Source organism: Abramis brama (genome assembly GCF_963993115.1).
Source record: "Abramis brama genome assembly, chromosome: 8".
Lineage (NCBI taxonomy): Eukaryota > Metazoa > Chordata > Actinopteri > Cypriniformes > Leuciscidae > Abramis > Abramis brama.
Window position 1 is genome coordinate 32,679,581 of NC_139970.1, and position 20,367 is coordinate 32,699,947.

Here is a 20,367-nt window from a genome sequence, read left to right on the forward strand (position 1 = left end):
GCATTTAATCGACCGACTGCTGATCGACCAGCAAATGATTGGATGGTTGAAAAGCTATAAACATATTAGGCTAATACCAAACCTGTTAGAAATATTATTATATTAGTTTTTTTAATTAATAATATAATAAATATAATACTTTGGCCCATACCCAATATTATTTATTTAGTAATGAACTGCACTTTTTGCGTCAGTAACCAATAGGCTACAATTGCATGCAAATATCCCACACAAAACATTTAAAACATTTGAATAAATGTAGTTTGTGTTTATAATATCATTATTTTGGCAAAGTATTTCATCCATGTTTTTTTTCTCAAATCACCCCTCTATAATATTTAGAAAGGAATTAAGTTTTCAGAAGTCAAAATGAAAAATGAAAAGCACTGAAGTTGTTTGATTTGTTAGTAAAAAAAAACAACCCCCCCCCCCCCCCCCAAAAAAAACCATACACTTCATAAAATTAATTAATTTTATTTTGTCATGCTTGCTGTATTAAAAGAAAAAAAAACAATTACATTCCAAAACGGATATTCTTTTTGTCAGTTTGCTTTGGCAAAATAAAGGTCCCCATGCTCTCCTATTTCAAGCAGCTAATGTTACTTAAAATGTTTTTGGACTCCTTAGATAGACGAAATGTATTTTTAAAAATTAAGTTATTTTTCCATTTGTATTTACTGTGAAAGACATAAAGAGAAATAAAAACAAATGTAATCCTTTTAAAAGTCACATTTTTGGCTTTCAGACTTTTATTTTAAATAATTTATCCAGCGCCATTTAGGAAAGAAGAGTTTTGTTTCCTGCTTCAGCTCCAGTGGGTGATGGCGGAGCTCCATCTCTCCACATCTTACAGGCTCATTTCTTCTTTTCTCCATGGGTTGAAATCGTTTCAGCAGGATATAAACATTAGGACGTACGCGTAAAAATATTCCCTCGGCCTAGTTTGCGGTAAACGCGAGTAAAAGAAAGGGTCGGACCCGTAACCATACATTGCTCCCGCTGTATTTAAAATGGCTCCAGTTCAGATCGGTTCGGACGGGCAGCTGGTCCCCGCCGGGGGTCCGACCTCAGCCCCGCAGCCTCCGCCGGGAGCCCCGGCCACTCAAGGAGTTCGACTGAGCGTCCTGATCGAGTTTCTGCTGCAGCGAACCTACCATGAAATCACTCTGTTGGCTGAGCTGTGAGTTCATGAGAGAGAGGCTGGTTGTTTTGAATGGTCATTAGTCAGGCATGGTTAAATAAAGTTAGATTTAGTTTAGCGTTGGTCCATATGTTTACTTTACAACAGTCTTGCATGTAAATTGGTAGTAAATAATATGGAAGTGTTGCTGCATTCTATTACTGACACATATGTGACTTCTTATTTGGTTAACCATGGCAAAGTGATATAATATATTTTAACATGACACTAGTATATTTGACTTTAGCTCCAGAAGTTATTCTCTGCTTTTTGCAGCCTAGATGAATTTGAAAAATGGCAGGTGACCCAGGCATGAACTTTTATCTTGTAATATTCTGTTGGTATATTGCCATCCCAGTATATTACATTGCTTTAATCAGAGCAAATATGTAGATTTGTACACTTTTATTTTTGTTCTGAGGCAGAGGATCTTTGTTACGTCTCCGAAGTTGTCTAGATGTAAGATATAAAATGCTTTGTGCTGTCATTTGATATTTTTAACCATATCTTTATGATTTTCACAGACTTCCACGAAAAACAGACATGGAAAGGTAAGAAACTGCCCTGCAGTTTCCATTTATGTTCTCCAATAAACATTATTGTAATATTGGTTACATCAGTTTCCAATGTATATCGGTTTTCAATGTAGAATCCTCTTGCAACTAGGGGAGGGAGTTTAAATTAATATAAATTATTAAAGAAAATACATAAATAATACATCTAACAGTACTGTACTATGAGTTGAAAAAAAAAAAACATAATATAACTTAATATAAATATAACAAATAATATTTTAGACATTTATAATAATATTTTTTCATAGCATAAACTGGGTCTTTATACTAGAAACTATATCTATATGATCTATATTCTGTCTTTGATTGAAAACCCCTGGCGTACATTATGCATGCATATAAACGTAACTGATTTAACCCGTCTCTTACAGGAAAATTGAAATTGTTCAGTTTGCCAGTCGGACACGGCAGCTCTTTGTACGTCTGCTTGCTCTTGTGAAATGGGCAAGTAATGCCGGGAAGGTGGAGAAATGTGCGGTACGTGATTCATTTCCCACCTCCAATCATTCGTTATTTTCATTCTTGTTGATGTAGTATTCATTCTTAGCTCTGTTTACAGATGATCTCCTCATTTCTGGATCAACAAGCATATTTATTTGTTGACACGGCTGACCGACTGGCATCACTGGCCAGGGACGCCTTGGTACATGCGCGTTTGCCTAGTTTTGCCATCCCTTTTGCCATTGATGTACTAACCACCGGGTCTTATCCGCGTCTGCCCACATGCATCCGAGTGAGTAGTCAAATGTAGTGTTTAGCAGCATCTAAGTGGATGTAGAGAACCGGAAATAATGGGATTATTTGTTTTCAGGACAAAATTATTCCTCCTGACCCTATAACCAAAACAGAGAAGCAGACCACACTAAATCAGCTGAATCAAATCCTGAGACACAGACTAGTCACCACTGACTTGCCCCCACAGCTGGCCAACTTAACTGTGGGTAAGTTCCAACTTCTACACATCTACAGGGAAAGACTTATTCTGCACTGTAATAAGTAGGTTATATATTTCCAATTTTTTTTTTATCCATACATTTTTATCCTTTCGCTGTGTTTTGTTCTCACAACATATTATCTTACTTGTTTTTATGAACTCTTTGCATGTCAAGCCAACGGGCGAGTGAAGTTTCGAGTTGAGGGAGAATTTGAAGCCACACTGACAGTGATGGGGGATGATCCTGATATCCCTTGGAGACTTCTTAAACTAGAGATTCTGGTTGAAGACAAGGAAACTGGAGGTAATACGTTCTCAATGTGTAGGCTAATAAGGCATCAGAAATAAGATATCATGCAACCCATCTGAATGTAAATTTTTCACAACTTTTTATATAAATATATTTTTACTGTACAGTTCAAATGTTTGGGGTTGGTAAAGTAATTTTTAATGTTTTTTTAAAGTCCTTTATGTTCACCAATAATTATAGAATAATATTCTGTAATATTGTGAAATGTTATTACAATTTTAAATAATAGTTTTTTTTTTGTTTAAAAAACGTAATTGATTTCTGTGACGACAGCTGAATTTTCAGCATCCATTACTCCAGTCTTCAGTGTCTCATGATCCTTTAGAAATCATTCTAATATGCTGATTTGGTGCTCAAGTAACATTTCTTATCAGCAGTTGTGCTGCTTAATATTTTTGTTGAAACCGTGCTAAAAAAAAAAATTCTGAATGCTTTGATCCATAGAAAGTTTAAAAGAACAGCATTTATTTGAAACAAATCTTTTATGAGAAACTAAAAGTCTTTACTGTCAGTTTTGTTTAAATAAAAATATTATTAGTGTGTATTTATTTATGTTCATAACTTATTTATTAATAACATCTCTATATGTTATTTATTTAGATGGACGGGCATTGGTTCACAGCATGCAGGTGAATTATATCCATGAATTGGTACAGTCCCGCCTGTTTGGAGATGACAAGCCTCTTCAGGACATGTACAGCTGCCTCCGTATCCTTTCAGCTCAAGACTAAAGATTGTTGTGTTTTAGTAGAGCATTTGTTTGGTTGCTTAAAGGGTTACTTTACCACCTGCAAAATGGGCTTTCAATAAAACGTGGCTGCTTATGCAGTAAAAAAAGAGAAAGAAATCTGTGCTACCCGACCATAGAAAACAGAGAAAAAATACTTATTTCTCCCAGTCTGCTATGACTACGCTCAACCAGAGTCAAAAAGTGCCGTGCTTTAGTAGGAAATACTCAGCAAACTTTGTAGCCATAATGGCGTCAGCTAGTATTGTTCCCAGGTTCAAGAATTCAAAACTTTCACTCACCTAGCCTATCACTTGAAGCAAAAAAAACATTTTTCTGTCCTTTTAAATGTCTGTGTTAAAAGTACGTACGGCCGTTTAGTGAAGCTGATTCATGTAGTATATACAGCATATACAGCGTGAGGTCTTCCTTCCTTTTTAATTTGTAGCTGCTGTTCGAATGGCAGCTTCGTAAATTTGTTTGCAATCAAATATTCAATATCTCTACTCTCCATGCTTAGTTGGTACATCAGTGGTAGCAGGTCAGACTAATTTTCATCTCAAATACTCAATGATTATTGGCTAATTTTTTTACCAATGGATGCACAAGTCTCTGGTGATGGATTTGCCCCTCCCCTTCTTGATCCCCTTAGACTCACCTTAGCACAGTTTTCCAAACGTTTGTAATTACATCGGCAGATAAGGCACTTTCGGGGAAGAACTTGGTGGTTACACTTACCGTGGTCAAATTACAAACAAGAAATACACATTCTGAAACATGAAATTAAATGAATAACTGGGAATTTTTATTAACATCAAATCGTCCTTCTCCCATTTTCACCTCTAAAATTTGGGTTGGCTTTGCCTCCCCTGATGAGCCACCACTGGAGTTAAAGAGTATTATGGGAACTGTTTTCTTAATAACCCTCTGTCGATCCAACATTTCGTGGCCTGGATACAAAAATGCCTAAGTATAATTCGTTTTCATGAAAGCCCTGAAGCTGTCAAAACACAAAAGTCTACCGGATGACGCGTTTAGCGGAAATGTATAGCTTGGTGGAAATGTATAGCTTTTGTTTTACCTGCCCAGACAAAGTGTTAAATCAAAAAGGTTTCCTTGATGACTTGTATCAGACTCGTTTTGCCTATCACTACAGCTGGAGGTGTTGCATTCGCAGACTCTGATGTTGATCAGAGAGCGATGGGGTGATCTAGTGCAGGTGGAGCGCTATTTCCCTGCCAAGTGCCTCACGTTGTCAGTCTGGAAGTAAGTTTCAAAATTCACTACAGAGTTTTTGTCATTTTACTCTTTTGTTTTTGCATCTCTTGATTTTTGCCATGCAGTCAACAGGTCCTGGGTAGAAAGACTGGCACAGCACCTGTGCACAAGGTCACCATTAAAATTGATGAGACGGATGGTTCCAAGCCATTACAGATTTCCCATGAGCCTCCACTGCCTGCCTGTGATTCCAGATTAATGGAAAGAGCCATGAAGGTGAGTGTCACTGGTTAAACTAATATCCTTCTTATAAATATATTTATGTATATGTAATGATATTGATAATAGGGCTGGAACGACGCATCGACATAATTGTTTAAGTCAATCACGCTCTATTTTAATCCCTAATCCACTGTTATGTTTCACACAAAACAACTCTAGAGCAGATGCTAATAGAGCTAGCTAATGGCTAGTATGGCAGCGCCGCTTAATACAAGCCTGCACATTTTCAGGGCCCACAACCACATTCAGCGACAGTATCAAAAATGGCAATATCCATAACATCGGGAAGTTTTATCACAATTGACAGCTTATTAAATTAATGAGTCTAATCAAGGCGTGAGTTCATCCATCAGATATTTGAAAAAACAAACAACAAGGACTTTAAATGCTTAGTAACCGAGTGCAGAGAGTATGTTTGAGCCTCGCAGCTCGCACACGCTGTAGCTCTGGTGGATCTACGGATGAATGCTTCATTTCTTCATTCAATCATTTCTTCGTCTCCGTGAGTAAACTAAACCCTTCATGTTTATGCAGTTCACTGTGGCTCTCACATTATATGACGTGGCAGACAAATAGTTCCAATGTGGTTGTGAGTCCTGAAAATGTGTAGTTGTCACTCGCGTAAAAATAAAATGCTGTATTAACGCAACCGTATTGTTGGCAGTTAACCATACCATAACCATACCTAAGCCATGTTAGCCATTAGCATCTGCTCTAGAGTTAAGTTATGTGTGAAACATAAGATTAGGGATGAACAGTGTGTAATTGAATTGACGACTGAAAATTCAGCTTTACAATCACAGGAATAAATTTTTTTTTTTTTAAATATATTAAAATAGTAAACAGTTATTTAAAAGAGTAATATTACTGTTTTTTCTGAATATTTAAACAAATAAATGCAGCCTTAAGCATAGGAGACTTCTTTCAAAAACATGTTTTTTTTACCAAACCCAAACTTTGTAAAGTTTGTGTATAATAACAGTAGTGATGCACCGAAATGAAAATTCTGGGCTGAAACCGAAACCGAAAATTTAGGATGCTCTTGGCCGAAAACCGAAACTGAAGCCGAAAATGGCTTCTTTTAAAAACGTATATATACTGCTTGAATTTAATGGATCTGAAATGAAAAATCACAATATAATAATCAAATTTTATTAACAGTTACATAACAAAACATAAAATATTTTTAACAATAAATATAAATAATAATACCAAATAATATTATTCTTCAAGTTTTATGTTCCATCAAATAAAATAGTTTTTTAAAAGTTGTGCAAAAAAAATCCACAATTTTGGAGATTTTTGCAGAACAAATGTTACATATTGCAACTTTGGTGTCCTCTCGTATAGGGCTGTCACTTTTGTGAAAAATAAATCCTGTTCGATTTTTGAGACATAGGCTAAGTGTTCATTGAATCGTTAGTAAATTGCCTATATTTGGCGTTGATCCGTTTTCAACGCCAAATATAGGCAAATCCACGGACAACTAAACAGGCATTAGGACGACCGTAAAGAGGGCGCACAAGTCAGCAATGTGGACTGCCATAACATCAATGAAAAGCATTACTGAAGGCTACATATTATGCACTATATTATGCAGAAATAGGCTATGTGTGTGTGTGTGTGTGTGTGTGTGTCAGAACCTGCTGTGTGACGCGCGTTCGCTGCGAGCGTATACTGTAGTGACGAGCTGGACGCGCTCCGAGAGAAGGCCGTTAAAATCGATTCCCTATTTTCGTTTTTGAAACTTGTGTTGGTTGGTCCGATCGATTGTGCAGTAAGTGACAACCCTTTGACATGCTTAATCTTTGATAGGCAGACGCGTGATAACAGCTCGACCGTGAGTGAAACCTAAAGGCTGATTTATACTTCTGCATCGGACCTACGCCGGAGCCTCTACGCTGTAGGCAACGCGTTGGTTTTCATTTATACTTCTGCGTCGTTGTCCGCGTTCACGCGCGCAGAGGGAGCGGTCCTAGCAGACCAATCACAGCGCTTGCGTCCGCGTAGAGTTGATGCGTTGTTACATTTTTGGAGAGGTGCACGTCAGGGTACGCCGAAGGGTACGCGCGCTACACACAGCCTACGACGTAGCTACGGCGTAAGTTCGACGCAGAAGTATAAATTGGGCTTAAGCGCTTGCGCACGGATGGGAGGGGCGGGTGACATTCATTTTCGGTTAAACGTTTTCGGCAGTTTTTTTTTTATTTCGGTCCGAAACCGATAATGCCATTTCGGCCGAAAATTTTCGGCGGCCGAAATTTCGGTGCACCCCTAAATAACATTAATGAGGATAAAAGCTTATTAGGGCTGTTTGTGGGCTGTTCTTTCAGATCGATCATCTCTCTGTGGAAAAGCTTTTGATCGATAGTGTGCATGCCCGCTCGCATCAGAAACTGCAAGAACTCAAAGCCATCCTGAAAAGTAGCAACCCTAGTGATAACTGTGAGTATTTTACACCACAGAGATTTTCACCCTGCTTGATTTACCAGAGGCTGTGCTTTATTGTGTAGGGAAGCAAATATCTAAATTAATAATATCAATTTTCATACTGTTAATACTGATGATAAAATAATGTTCATTTTTTTTTAATCTGCCATCTTTCAACTAGAAATCAGTCCCTGACATGGAAAGGTTAATAGTTATAAAACAGATGAAGGTTAGATCTATTATAAGTTATGCATGCATAACGCACATGTGCATTGTGTTTTTATTTTTCAGCTTTCATAGAGACTGCACTGCCCACACTAGTAATACCAATACTGGAGCCCTGCGGGCGATCTGAGTGCCTCCACATATTTGTCGATTTGCATTCAGGAATGTTTCAGCCAATGCTCTACGGAGTCGGTTAGTCGCATATCTATTGGATTCGGCCCACATCTGATCATTTGAACTACTTAACCTACCTTGCTGGTTTCTTTCCAGATCAGTCCATGTTGGACGAAATTGAAAAGAGTATCAACGATGACATGAAGCGCATCGTCACCTGGTTACAACAGCTAAAGTAATCAGTCAAGCTACCTGTTCTAAGTGCGTTTCATATTATGACAGTGGCTGTTGTTAATCTATTATGTTTTAAACAGATTCTGGTTGGGCGAGCAGAGATGTCGACAGTCTGTGAAACACCTTCCCACGCTGTGTGCAGACACTCTCCATCTATCTAACTTAACCACGCATCCTGTGGGCAACCTGTCAAAACATCGCCTCTTCATCAAACTCACCCGCCTCCCACAATACTATATTGTAAATACTTCTATATTTTATTTACTTATCTCACCGATAAAGATTTTTGTACATAATAAACATTTTAATTAACTCTTGTCTTTACTCAGGTGGTCGAGATGTTTGATGTGTCCAGCAATTCGACAGAGCTTCAGTATAAGTACTACTTCCTGTCTGTGAGTCAGATGGAGAGTGAGGATGGGCTGCCTGCTGCTCAGCTGCTACAACAGTTTAAGCCCAACCTCGAGGAGCTTGTGCAGGACATTTCATCTGGTCGAATGACTCGTCCTGGGTCCAAGAGGAAGGTGGGATACTCAACGAAATATTCTGAACTGAATACTTAATGCAGAATCTAAAATATTTCTTATCTTTTTCTTTAACATCTTAAACCACTTTGTGTTGTATTTGAAGAGGTGAGGCGGGTGCCCCTTTAAAGTCGGCATGAAATGGAAATTCACCCTACCTATATTCTAAAGGCATGTTATTGATCTTATTGTCAACAATTCATACATGCATGTTTAATTAAAAAAAAATAAAAAATGTTTTGACCTTGTAATTTTAAATGAAATGATCATAAATCGATCTTCCGGTTAAAGGCACACTATGCAAGATTTGTACCTTAATATAACAGCTTCAAAATCATTTCGATGGTAAACAAACTCGTAGTAGTGCGAATTATCCCGATAGCAAAGCAGCGGGTTAGTTGACTTGCTTTACGGCACAACGTCAAATACATCAACAACATATGAATCAGCCTCTATGGAAGACAGTAGCACGCATTTCAGACGTGAATCATGGCAGAGTCGACGAAGAAAGCGCGGTCGGAAGAGTGCAGAGACGGCTCTGCGTGAGTGGTATTTACGACAGTAACGTAAAATACAAGTATTCCGCTGTTCGAGAAAAACGGAAACTGCATAGTGTGACTTGGAGAGACTTGGAGACTTGCCGGACACTTCTCCAATCATTTAGTCCGCTTAAACCTTAAACCACTTTCTTACAATAATCTGCAAGCTTGCATTCAGATCTGCATCCATTCAATAAACAACCGATTGTCCCCGCCCCTAAGATGTATGTCCCAATACAGAAAAAAAAGTTACTGTCTATTGTGTTGTTCAGTTTTATATTGTATGTGATTAATATTCTTGTTTTTGTCACTACATAGTTGTCTGGAGAGCAAAGTGCCATTGAACCGAAGAAACCCAAGAGGTCAGGAGAAATGTGTGCCTTCAATAAGGAGCTTGCCCACCTAGTGGCTATGTGTGACACTAACATGCCCCTCATCGGATTACGCTGTGAGGTACTGTATATCCTTTAGATGGCAATGGCAATTTTGTATTATCTGAAGCTATTTCTCATAAACGTCACATTTTGTGTTTACTGAATGGTCTTTTACTCTCGCAGTTGTCGAATATGGAGATTCCTCATCAGGGAGTTCAGGTCGAAGGAGACGGTTGTAGCCACGCTATACGTGTTCTGAAGTAAGATTTGTATTTGGCTGTCAGTTCAGCGTCTCTGAAGTTAATAAACCAGACTGGCACATGTGGTAGATGTGCATATAGGTCTTTGTCCCATGTACACTGCCATTCAAAAGTTTGGAGTTGGTATGATTTTTGTTTTGTAAAGAAATCAATACTTGTATTCAAAGGATGCATTAATAAATAAATAAAGATGCATTAATTTCAAATAAATGCTGTTCTTTTTAACTTTCTATTAAGCAAGGAATCCTGACATTTTCCATAAAAATAACTACATATAGAAATAATTCAACATTGATAATAACAATAATAAATGTTTCTTGAGTGGCAAATCAGCATATTAGAATGATTTCTGAGGTAATGGCTGCTGTAAATTTAGATTTCCATCACAAGTGACTTTACTGATAAAAATTTACTGACCCCAAACTTATGAAGAGTTGTTACTAATTGCTTTCCTCCTTTCTCAGAATTCCACCTTGTAAGGGAGTGAGTGAGGAAACGAGAAAAACTCTGGAGCGTTCCCTGCTGGACTGCACGTTCAGACTACAGGGCCGCAATAATCGCACCTGGGTGGCAGAATTGGTTTTCTCCAGTTGCCCACTAAACGGCACATCCAACAAAGAGCAAGGTAAAGAGAGTTCCTTGTTTGGTAACGGCTTTCAAAACAATACAGTGATCATATTTTTAATATTTTATTTTAATATTTTCTATTTCAATTCAGCTTCCATGCGGCATGTCTACCTGACGTATGAGAATCCCCTCTCAGAGCCAGTAGGTGGCAGGAAAGTGGTGGAGATGTTCTTGAATGATTGGAACAGCGTTAGTCAGCTTTATGAATGTGTGCTGGAGTTCTCACGCTCTTTACCTGGTATGTAACTAACTGTTCTAATCACGTAAATCACTAGTAATTTTTGTCATAAGCAGCTATAACGTGTATTCCTTTTATGTCATAGTACATTTATTTGCTTTCATTTGATAATTTACTGTTGTTTTATAATTTAGCTGACAAATTGGTAATTTTGTATTGATTGAGACATTGACCTGCACTACCTTTCAAAAGTTTGGGGGCAGTAAGATTTTTTTCCACAAAAAAGTACTAAGCAGCACAACTGTTTTCAGCATTGGATATTACAAATAAGTATATTAGAATTATTTCTGAAGGATTATGTGACACTGGCTACATTTACATGGACACATTTACTGATTGATGAATCTGAATTCAGTGTTTACATGAACGCTTAATAAATTGATCGGGTTGATGTGCACATTTATATGTCAGAAGCTTCAAATCGGAATAGATTTTTTGACATGCGCACACTGCACGAATATACATAGTTTGCCCCGCATACTATTCTTCTACATTTTCGTTGGTTTAAAGAGCATACTTAATATTTATCTATTTCGGGTCCTAATAGGAGATGATGAGCACATGAACCGTTGTGCTGTGCCGCTTATATATATCATGCAGTAAAAACGTCCCTTCACACGCCCTACAAAATTGCACTTTATTCAACAACAACAACAGCAGCAGCAGCAGCCCGTTCCACTCGTAAAACGCCATCTTTGTTATTGCACATGCACAGTACTTTCCAGTTTCGGTTCTCAGTCCGATCAAGTGTTTACATGTCCTCTCAATCGGATTAGAAAATGTTTAAACCACCCCTTACAATTCGGATTTGGCCGATTTCATTCTGATTGATTGTGATTACATGTGACTTTATTTTTTATTTATTTTTTTATTCTGACTGTGCTACTAGTCTGATCACAGTCGGATTATTAGAGTCCATGTAAACACAGCTGCTGAAGACTGGAGTAATGGCTGTTGAAAATTCAGCGTTGCCATCACAGGAGTAAATGACATTTTAAAATATATTAAAATAGAAAACAGTTATTTACATTTTTTTTTTAAATTCCACAATATTGCTTTATCACAGTTTTTAGCAAATAAAGCCTTTGCAAGCATAAGAGACTTATTTCATAAACATTTAAAAAAAAATCTCACCATCTCCAAACTTTTGAACAGTAAAGTAGGTATGGGAAAATACATGATGACTTCAAATGCTTAAAATTAAAAATTCATTTTCTACATTTTCCAGAGATGCCCTCATATTTGAGCCTTTTCTCAGAGATACGACTGTATAATTATCGGAAGCTGGTTCTATGTTATGGCAGTACCAAAGGCAGCTCGGTAAAAACCTTCTCAACTTGTTAAAATGCATGTTGAATCTTTATTTTGTGATTTAGTTTAAATCAGACTTGTTTTATTTACTACAAGATCCACCCTGTTTCTTTTAGGTGACGATACAGTGGAATTCAGCAACCCAGCGTTTCCATTTGGCCCTGGGGACTGTTGGGCCCAATTCAGGCTGTAGCAACTGTCACAACATAATTCTCCACCAACTTCAAGAGATGTTCAACAAGACACCCAATGTAGTACAACTTCTACAGGTATCTAGAGCCTTGGGACTATAAAGCTTTATTTACTTTATTCACTTACTAAAATCTAAGCAGTCACTGGTCGATGACCCGTAATTTGTAGTTTTATTAATTATGTTGGTAAATATAAATACGCTGTCGGTATGTTTTCAAAACAAAATTCAAAACTGACCAGTTTGAAGTGCTATTTATTAGTAGCTGCTGGTAATATTTGCACATACTTGTCTGTTCTTAGATCCTCTCAGACACTCTAGCTCCTCTAAATGCCATCAACAAGCTACCCACAGTGCCTATGTTGGGACTCACCCAAAGGACCAATACAGCGTACCAGTGCTTCTCCATTCTGCCCCAGTCACCAACTCACATCCGACTGGCCTTCCGCAACATGTACTGCATCGACATCTACTGCCGTAGCAGAGGTGTGGTTGCTATCCGTGACGGGGCCTACAGTTTGTTTGACAACACCAAGATAGTTGATGGTTTCTACCCTGCCCCTGGACTGAAGGTGGGTGGAGCAAATCATGTTATTAAATTGATAGTCCACCCCAAAAATTCTGTCATCATATACTCACCCTCATGTCAATCCAAACATGTATGACTTTCTTTTTTCTGCACACAAAATAATATATTTTGAAGACTGTTGGTAACCAACATTTTTTTTGTCCATACAATTGAAGTCAATGGGAACCTAAACTATTTGGTGACCAACATTCTTGAAAATGTCTTTTCTGTTCTGCTGAAAAAGAAACTCATACATGTTTGGAACTACCTGAGAATGAGTAAATGACAGAATTTAATTTACGGGTGCATTATCCCTTTATCCAGTTGAGGACTAGTAGAGGCGTGCATGGGTGTAATTGTCACTCTTCCATTATTTTCCACAGACGTTCTTGAACATGTTTGTGGATAGTAATCAGGACGCACGCAGACGCTCAGTCAATGAGGATGACAATCCTCCGTCCCCGATAAGCATGGATGACACCTTCATGCCCCATACCCAGACACAGCCTCCAGGCAGAGGGGTGTACCCACCCCTCACATCGCCCCCCAACCCGTACCACGTGCCTCCCTCACCTTCCATGATGACAACGCAGTCTCCAGGTATATATGTGTGTCTTTTCTCGTGTCAAATTCTGTCAATTTGCTGTCTGTGCCGTGCTGGTCATGCCACCATGGATTTGGGGAATCAAAAGGAGAGGAAACATTTTCTCATTGGTGTCCCACTCATTGCAAAACCGTCCCACGAGCTCTTCTTGTCTGTGGACATGCATGCTTTTATTGGTCAGTCTGTGCTTTATGACACCATCACCGTGCATCATGGTAGAGAAGCATGCCCACAGCCATAGACGTGTCCACCCATCTCCATTCGGGGCCTGCAGCTCCTGTCACGCTTTAGCTGCAGCGTGTGTGAAAGGGAACTCTTGTCAGATGTTGATAAGGCCACTGATTGGTTAATTTTGTGCAGGGAACATCCACGCAGCCAATTCCCCTAGTGGAGCTCTGCGGGCCCCTTCTCCCTTTGGGCCGATCCCTTCTCCCTCCTCTTTGGGCATTTCTATGGGGCAGACCTCCAACTTTGCCAGCCCACATGGTAAGTGTATGGAAGGTCTGGATCTAGGGCTTTGTTGATTAGCCTTCCTCCTTACCTCTGCGGTCCAGGGCTTTCAATCTTTGATGGGCTGGTGAAAGACTTCTGATTTGTTGCTACCACTTGACCTTCCGCATGGAGGATTTAGTTGGCTTAAATGAGCACTTTCTTGACACTTATTGTATTATTTCCTGCTTCTTTCTGTTTTTTTTTTTTGACTGGTGGGACTGGGAAGACAAAACATCTGATTTCCAAATCATACATATATATATATATATATATATATATATATATATATATATATATATATAAATATATATATAAAAATAAATAAATAAATAAATAAATATATATATATATATATATATATATATATATATATATATATATATATATATATAAATCAGCCTGATTGATTGGGCGATTTCTCTTTTTTTGTGTGGAATTTTTAATAAATGTTTTATAATATTTGTACACTTCCAGTCAAGTTTGGGGTCTGTAAGATTTGTTTAAAGAATTATCTAATGCTCACCAAGGCTGTATTTATTTGGTAAAAAATACAGTAAAAACGGTAATATTGTGAAAATATTATTACAATTAAAAAAATATATATTTTTATTTTAATATCACATTTTTTCCTGTGATGACAAATTTTTGTGGAAACTACAATACATTTTTTCAGATTCTCAAATAAATAGAAAGTTTAAAAGAACAACATTTATTTGAAATAGAAATATTTTGTAACATTGTCAAAGTCTTTACTGTCACTTTTGATCAATTTAACGCACACACTGACCCCAAACTTTTGAATGATAGTGTATTTTTTTGTAAATTAGGGCTGGGTATTGTCTACTACTTCAAATTAGTCGCAATATGCCTCTATGCAATACATTTTGATGTGTCAGAAAATGTCATAAATGGTCTGCTGTTGAAACTGTGAAAGAAAGTGAATCAGCTGCATTAGTTTTTGCCTTGTTCGCATCATTGTATGGTGCTTCATAGAAGCATCTCTGATTTCACAGAGGAATACTGGTTTCAGAGTTCCCCCTATTCAGTAGGGATGTGCATTTTTGGGGGCTGTGTGGAGCACCGTTACTGCTCTGGACTAAAATCACTGTCTACATTGTCGATGGAAATCGCTACCCACCTCAAGATGTTGAATTATGGTCTAAATCCTTTTCTTGTCTTTTTTTTTTGCAGGAACTCTTGACCCCAGTTCACCATACACAATTTTGTCCACCAGCCCAAGAGTTGCCCCCTGGCCAGGTTCCCCGCAGGTTTCCGGACCCTCCCCCGGTGCACGAATCACTGGCATGTCACCAGGCAACCCTTCTTTGCACTCACCCATTCCAGACCCATCCCACTCCCCTCGAGCTGGTACCAGTAAGTCCATAGAGATAGATCTGTCACATCAAAACATGTTTAAAGCCAGCATTTTACTTAATACTTATGCATACACTACCGTTCAAAAGTTTGGAGACCGAAAGTTTTTTTTGAAAGAAATTAATGAAATTTCTGTCATCATTTACTCACCTTCAAGTTGTTTCAAACTTGAATAAATGTCTTTCTTCTGCTGGACACAAAAGAAGATATTTTGAAGAATATGGGTAACTAAACAGTTTATTGACTTCCACAGTATTGAAAAAAAATTCTTCAAAATATCTTCTTTTGTGTTTAGCAGAAGAAAGAAATTCAAACTATACCTTTAATACTTTTTTATTCAGCAAGGACATATTAACTTGTGACAGTAAAGACATTTTATAATGTTACAATTTTTTTTTAATCATGATTCCCACAGAAATATTAAGCAGCACAACTGTTTTCAACATGGATAATAAGAAATTATAATGATAATGCATTTTTTTTTTTCTTAATTGTCTTGAAAGTTATGCTACAATGCAAAATATCTTGATGGTTTTAAAATTTCTTATGAAAGAGAGAATTCTTATGTTTTTATTCTGGGGTAAAATATTACCTAGACATTTTCCTGACAGTGTATGTGAGATTAACCCAATAATTACTATTATTCACTAGGTTTGATGTAAATAAAATAATTTAAATTCATTTACATTTGAGTATTTCTTCAAACAATATGCAGTAGCTGATATCACACTGTGTGTGTGTGCAGGTTCACAGGCAATGCCCCCTCCTCGAAAACTGCCACAACGGTCCTGGGCCGCTTCTATTCCAACCATCCTCACCCACAGCAAACTACATGTGCTGCTTCTGCCTTCACCCATGCCGTGCCCGGTGCCAGGGCTGGCGGGTAGCTACCTGTGCTCACCTCTCGAGCGCTTCCTTGGCTCTGTCATCATGAGGCGACACCTACAGAGAATCATCCAGATAGAACCCAACGTGAGTCAGAAACCGTTAACATATTGCTATTATCACCACATCATTTGACACATCAGAATGTTGATTCTGCTTGTATAGTCTATTTGAATTACACATGACTACTTTCTCTTTGCAGCTTACTATTGTGAACTCCAATGAACCAGGCGTCATCATGTTTAAGACGGATGTGCTTAAATGTAGAGTGGCACTCAACCCCAAATCCTACCAAACTCTGCAGCTAAAAGTCACACCAGAAAACACTGGACCCTGGTCGCAGGAGGAGCTGCAGGTCCTGGAGAAGTTCTTTGAGACCAGGGTAGGAAATGAACTCCTTGCATCAACTAACTAACTATCATTTGATGTGATGTTCAGTGAAGCTCAAATTTCCTCTTTTTCATTACGTTTTGGAAAGTGGCAGCAGACAGAATTGCAATCTTTTTGTTTGAGTGTCCTGATGAGCTTATTTTGATACCATTGGCTCAACCAATGTCACGAGTTTGGAAATACCTGCTTAAAGGTATTAGGGTCCAATCCTAACCGCCCTGCTCAGATTCGGTCTCGAACGCCGATCGCTGGCATGTGAGGCGGGTGCACTAACAAGGACGCTAAACTGTAAACACCACGTTCTCTAGCAGTCATCAGCCTGCACAACTCTCACTAGCTGGCCTCCGTTACACGCAATGCAAGAGTGGATGTCTATTTATCGTAGCAGAAGTACAACAAAGTAATGCTTCAAGAAAAATAAAGCGAAGATGATGAACGAACGTCAAGGAATACACGATTAAATACAAACAAGAGTTCGCTGTTAGTTACCAACAGCACAGCAGCTCCAGACAAACAATGACACTCAAACCCAGTGTTACTCACGTATGGAGTGGAATCAAAGCAACCCCTGTGTCTGTTTTCAGGCCTTCCCGCTTAGCTCTCTTCAGCGCTGGAAAGCTTTTCTAATATTAACGCTGGGCCTAAAGCTCTTTCCTGATCATAACCCTTCATTTTCCAGTGATATTCTTAAGAGCTTTTCTCTTTTGTTATGTCTCTCAGCCATCTCTCTTTCTATAGTCTTTCTTGAAATCTCCCTCTTGCTCGTTCTCTCTCCTCCACCGTCATACGACCCGTCGCCCCCTAATGCTGATTGGCTAGACGTTTGTTGTTGTGTCTGGTTGTCGGTCCAGCCAACTTTTTTAAACAGCGTTTTTCAAATATTGCTTACCCCACATTTAACTAGTTTGAAAACACTTATTTTTGCTATTCTGTTTGGTGCAATTAGTGGGGTTTTTTTTTTTAACCTTTTAAAATCAGTTCACTCAGCCAAGTGAACTGAGCCAAGTGAAATCAAACCAGGTATTGTCCAGTCATGCAAGTGCAAGTCATTCTCTTTCACTTTCACCTTAGGTTGCAGGACCACCCTTTAAATACAACACACTAAATGCCTTCACAAAGCTGTTGGGAGCTCCTACCAACATACTCAGAGACTGTGTTCGCATCATGAAATTGGAGTTGGTAAGCACAAATTGTTTATTTGAAAAAATGTTGTCTTTTTTTTGTGCAAGCATACACTACTTTTCGAACCGATCAGTACGATTTTTTTTTATTCAGCAAGGAAGCATTAAATTGATCAAAATTGACAGTCATTTAAACTGTAAAAAAAATAAAAAAATAAATGCTGTTTTTTTCATGTTTTAATTAATCAAAGAATCCTGAAAAAATTTATAAGGATTTTATGAAGCAAAACAACTATTTTTAACATTCATAATAATAAGAAATGTTTCTTGAGCATGTGACACTAGCCACGTTTACATGAACACTTTATGTTCGGATTCATTAATCGGAATGATTTCATTCTGATTGAAACAAAGCGTTTACATGAATGCTAAATAAAGTGATCGGGTTGATGTGCGCGTTTATGGCCTGGTTTCACAAACATGGCTTAGATTAAGCCAGGATTAGGCCTTAGTTCATTTAGGAGATTTAAGTAGCTTTTATAAACGTGCCTTAGAAAAAACACGTTACTGGTGTGAATCTTGAGACAAAACAATGGAACTGAAATATTTTAAGATATGTCAGTGCAAGTTGCTTTCAGTTAAAACGGCTCAAACATGCATTTTAATCTGGGACTAGGTTTAAACCTTGTCTGTGAAACCAGGGGAATAGGTCTCAAGAATATTATATATAATTTTTTTTTTTTTATCCGACCCCAAACGTAACCCCTAATCGGTTTATCGTTTTTCTCTAGTTCCCAGACCAAGCGGCCCAGCTGAATTGGAATGTGCAGTTTTGTCTGACCATCCCACCCAGCGCTCCTCCCATTGCCCCACCAGGAACCATTGCTGTGGTGCTGAAGACCAAGATGCTCTTCTTTGTAAGTTATTTGAATCACTCCTTCACACTTTCACTATACAACCAATTCTCAATGGATAAAATCAACTACTTCTCTACTGCTGATCTTTTGAATTATGATTTATTTCCTGGCCACTGTACACCCAGCAGGTCTGTTTGTTCTGCGTTTTGAATTTACTGTTGATTCCCGACATATATTAACTTGAAGAGATGCTCTTCTACAGCTCCAGCTGACCCAAAGGATACCGGTACCCCAGGAGCCCATCAGCATCATAGTGCCCATTGTGTACGACATGGCTACTGGACTGACCCAACAGGCCGATATCCCCCGCCAGCACAGCTCCTCGGGAGCCGCGGCCTTGATGGTCAGCTCCATCCTCAGGAGGTTCAATGAGCACCATCCACCACGATCAGGTTCGCACGTCATTCTAATGTAGATCAGTGCTTTTTGAATGTTTGAATATGCATCTTTTATTTGTTTATTTAATGTGAATTTTTAAAACTTGGGTACATTTTATTTTCCTTCATTAACATTTCAATATTAACTCTAACCTTTTTCTAACAGGGGAGTGCACAATATTTGCAGCAGTTCATGAGCTTATGGCTAATCTCACGCTGAACCCTGGACGGCCATAACTTGGTGTCTCTCAGGAAACTTCTCAGTCAGTCAATAAATTTGTCCCTAACTCTGGGGAGATTCAGGTTTTCTGCTGCAGCCAATGGACTCTTCTGAATGGTGTATCATATTGTCAAAAAAGGGAGCAGAAATATGATGGAACATTTTTTTATTGTATAATGAAGCATGTAAATTAAAAATTGTAACAAAAGCAGGACTCCTTTTTTAAAAAAATAGCTTGGCGAAGTTCTGCTAACGCATTTATTTTTTTTTCAGATGCACTTCTTATGGAAATGATTGTGATAGAAAAAATGTTTAACTACAGCTGTATTTTTTTTATTTGAGACTTCAATTCTTGTCAAATTCTTGTCTTTTTTTGTAATACAAGATATCAGTACTGTGTGAGTATTGATGTTTTCTTTATCAGCACACTATTTAAAAGTTTATTTTGTTTGCATTACTTTGATTTCTTATGTCACTTGAAATAGGAGTGACACATTTAAATAAGCCGTGTTTTATTGTAATTCATTGGAATCATGGAAGAGCTCTAAAACATTTTCTTGTCTGTGTTTATTACTATTTAATAAATATAGGAAATAACTCCACCCTTTCATTAACAATTCCTTATTTTTTGTTAAAGTTAAATTAAATATATTTAGAAAACAAAATGATGTCATCCTTATGTCACTGCAGACATTTCTGGCATTTGGGTGTGATTGATATACATCATAATTATGCATTCTTTTTGTGTGTTTTTTTCAGAATTGTGTATGAAAACATGTATAATTAATATAAAAAGTATAAAAAAATTATAATTATTAAATATATTATCTTATGACAAAGATAAATGTAACGCAAAAAGGTAAGTTAAATAATTTACCAGAGGGGTTTATCTTCGTCATTTAACTAATGTAGATGACGTTTCATTACATTTATTTAGGAGCCTAGATCTAAAGTGACTAATGAATGAGAAATTAACCATGACGGTTAAAAAATTAAGCGGTGCAAAACAATGCTCAAAATACCGGTCACCACCCGGAAAATATCTATTTAAAAAAAAAAAGATTAAACCACAAACCATGCCACAAACGTCAACCAAACCACAAACGACTGTAATTGGTCCATCTTGA

The 20,367-nt window shown here is 37.8% G+C and overlaps 1 protein-coding gene across 2 annotated transcripts; it reads left to right on the forward strand.

Moving 5' to 3' along the window:
• Positions 1 to 775: 775 nt before the first annotated feature.
• On the forward strand, positions 776 to 19,842 carry med14 (mediator complex subunit 14). 2 transcript variants are annotated; one of them, XM_084121260.1, is made up of 30 exons: positions 868 to 1,180; positions 1,705 to 1,731; positions 2,127 to 2,232; positions 2,315 to 2,488; positions 2,567 to 2,696; positions 2,865 to 2,993; positions 3,600 to 3,707; positions 4,860 to 4,992; positions 5,070 to 5,220; positions 7,560 to 7,671; positions 7,948 to 8,073; positions 8,152 to 8,230; positions 8,310 to 8,469; positions 8,559 to 8,753; positions 9,611 to 9,745; positions 9,850 to 9,926; positions 10,391 to 10,551; positions 10,645 to 10,791; positions 12,020 to 12,111; positions 12,219 to 12,371; positions 12,595 to 12,864; positions 13,244 to 13,460; positions 13,825 to 13,950; positions 15,148 to 15,330; positions 16,076 to 16,302; positions 16,418 to 16,597; positions 17,677 to 17,784; positions 18,518 to 18,643; positions 18,846 to 19,035; positions 19,187 to 19,842. In XM_084121260.1, exons 1-30 carry the CDS (start codon positions 1,011 to 1,013, stop codon positions 19,255 to 19,257), a joined length of 4,263 nt encoding a protein of 1,420 aa, XP_083977386.1. In that variant the 5' UTR covers positions 868 to 1,010; the 3' UTR covers positions 19,258 to 19,842. The 2 variants fall into 2 exon arrangements, with proteins under 2 accessions (XP_083977387.1, XP_083977386.1); XM_084121261.1 differs by lacking the exon at positions 13,825 to 13,950 and having other exon boundaries at positions 776 to 1,180.
• The last annotated feature ends 525 nt before the right edge of the window (positions 19,843 to 20,367 follow it).

Bases quoted from the DNA above. Each gene is read 5' to 3' on its own strand.
- med14 (XM_084121260.1), top strand. From the start codon at position 1,011: ATGGCTCCAGTTCAGATCGGTTCGGACGGGCAGCTGGTCCCCGCCGGG. The intron at 17,785-18,517 runs GTAAGCACAAAT...GTTTTTCTCTAG, and splicing joins GCATCATGAAATTGGAGTTG to TTCCCAGACCAAGCGGCCCA. The intron at 18,644-18,845 runs GTAAGTTATTTG...GCTCTTCTACAG, and splicing joins AGACCAAGATGCTCTTCTTT to CTCCAGCTGACCCAAAGGAT.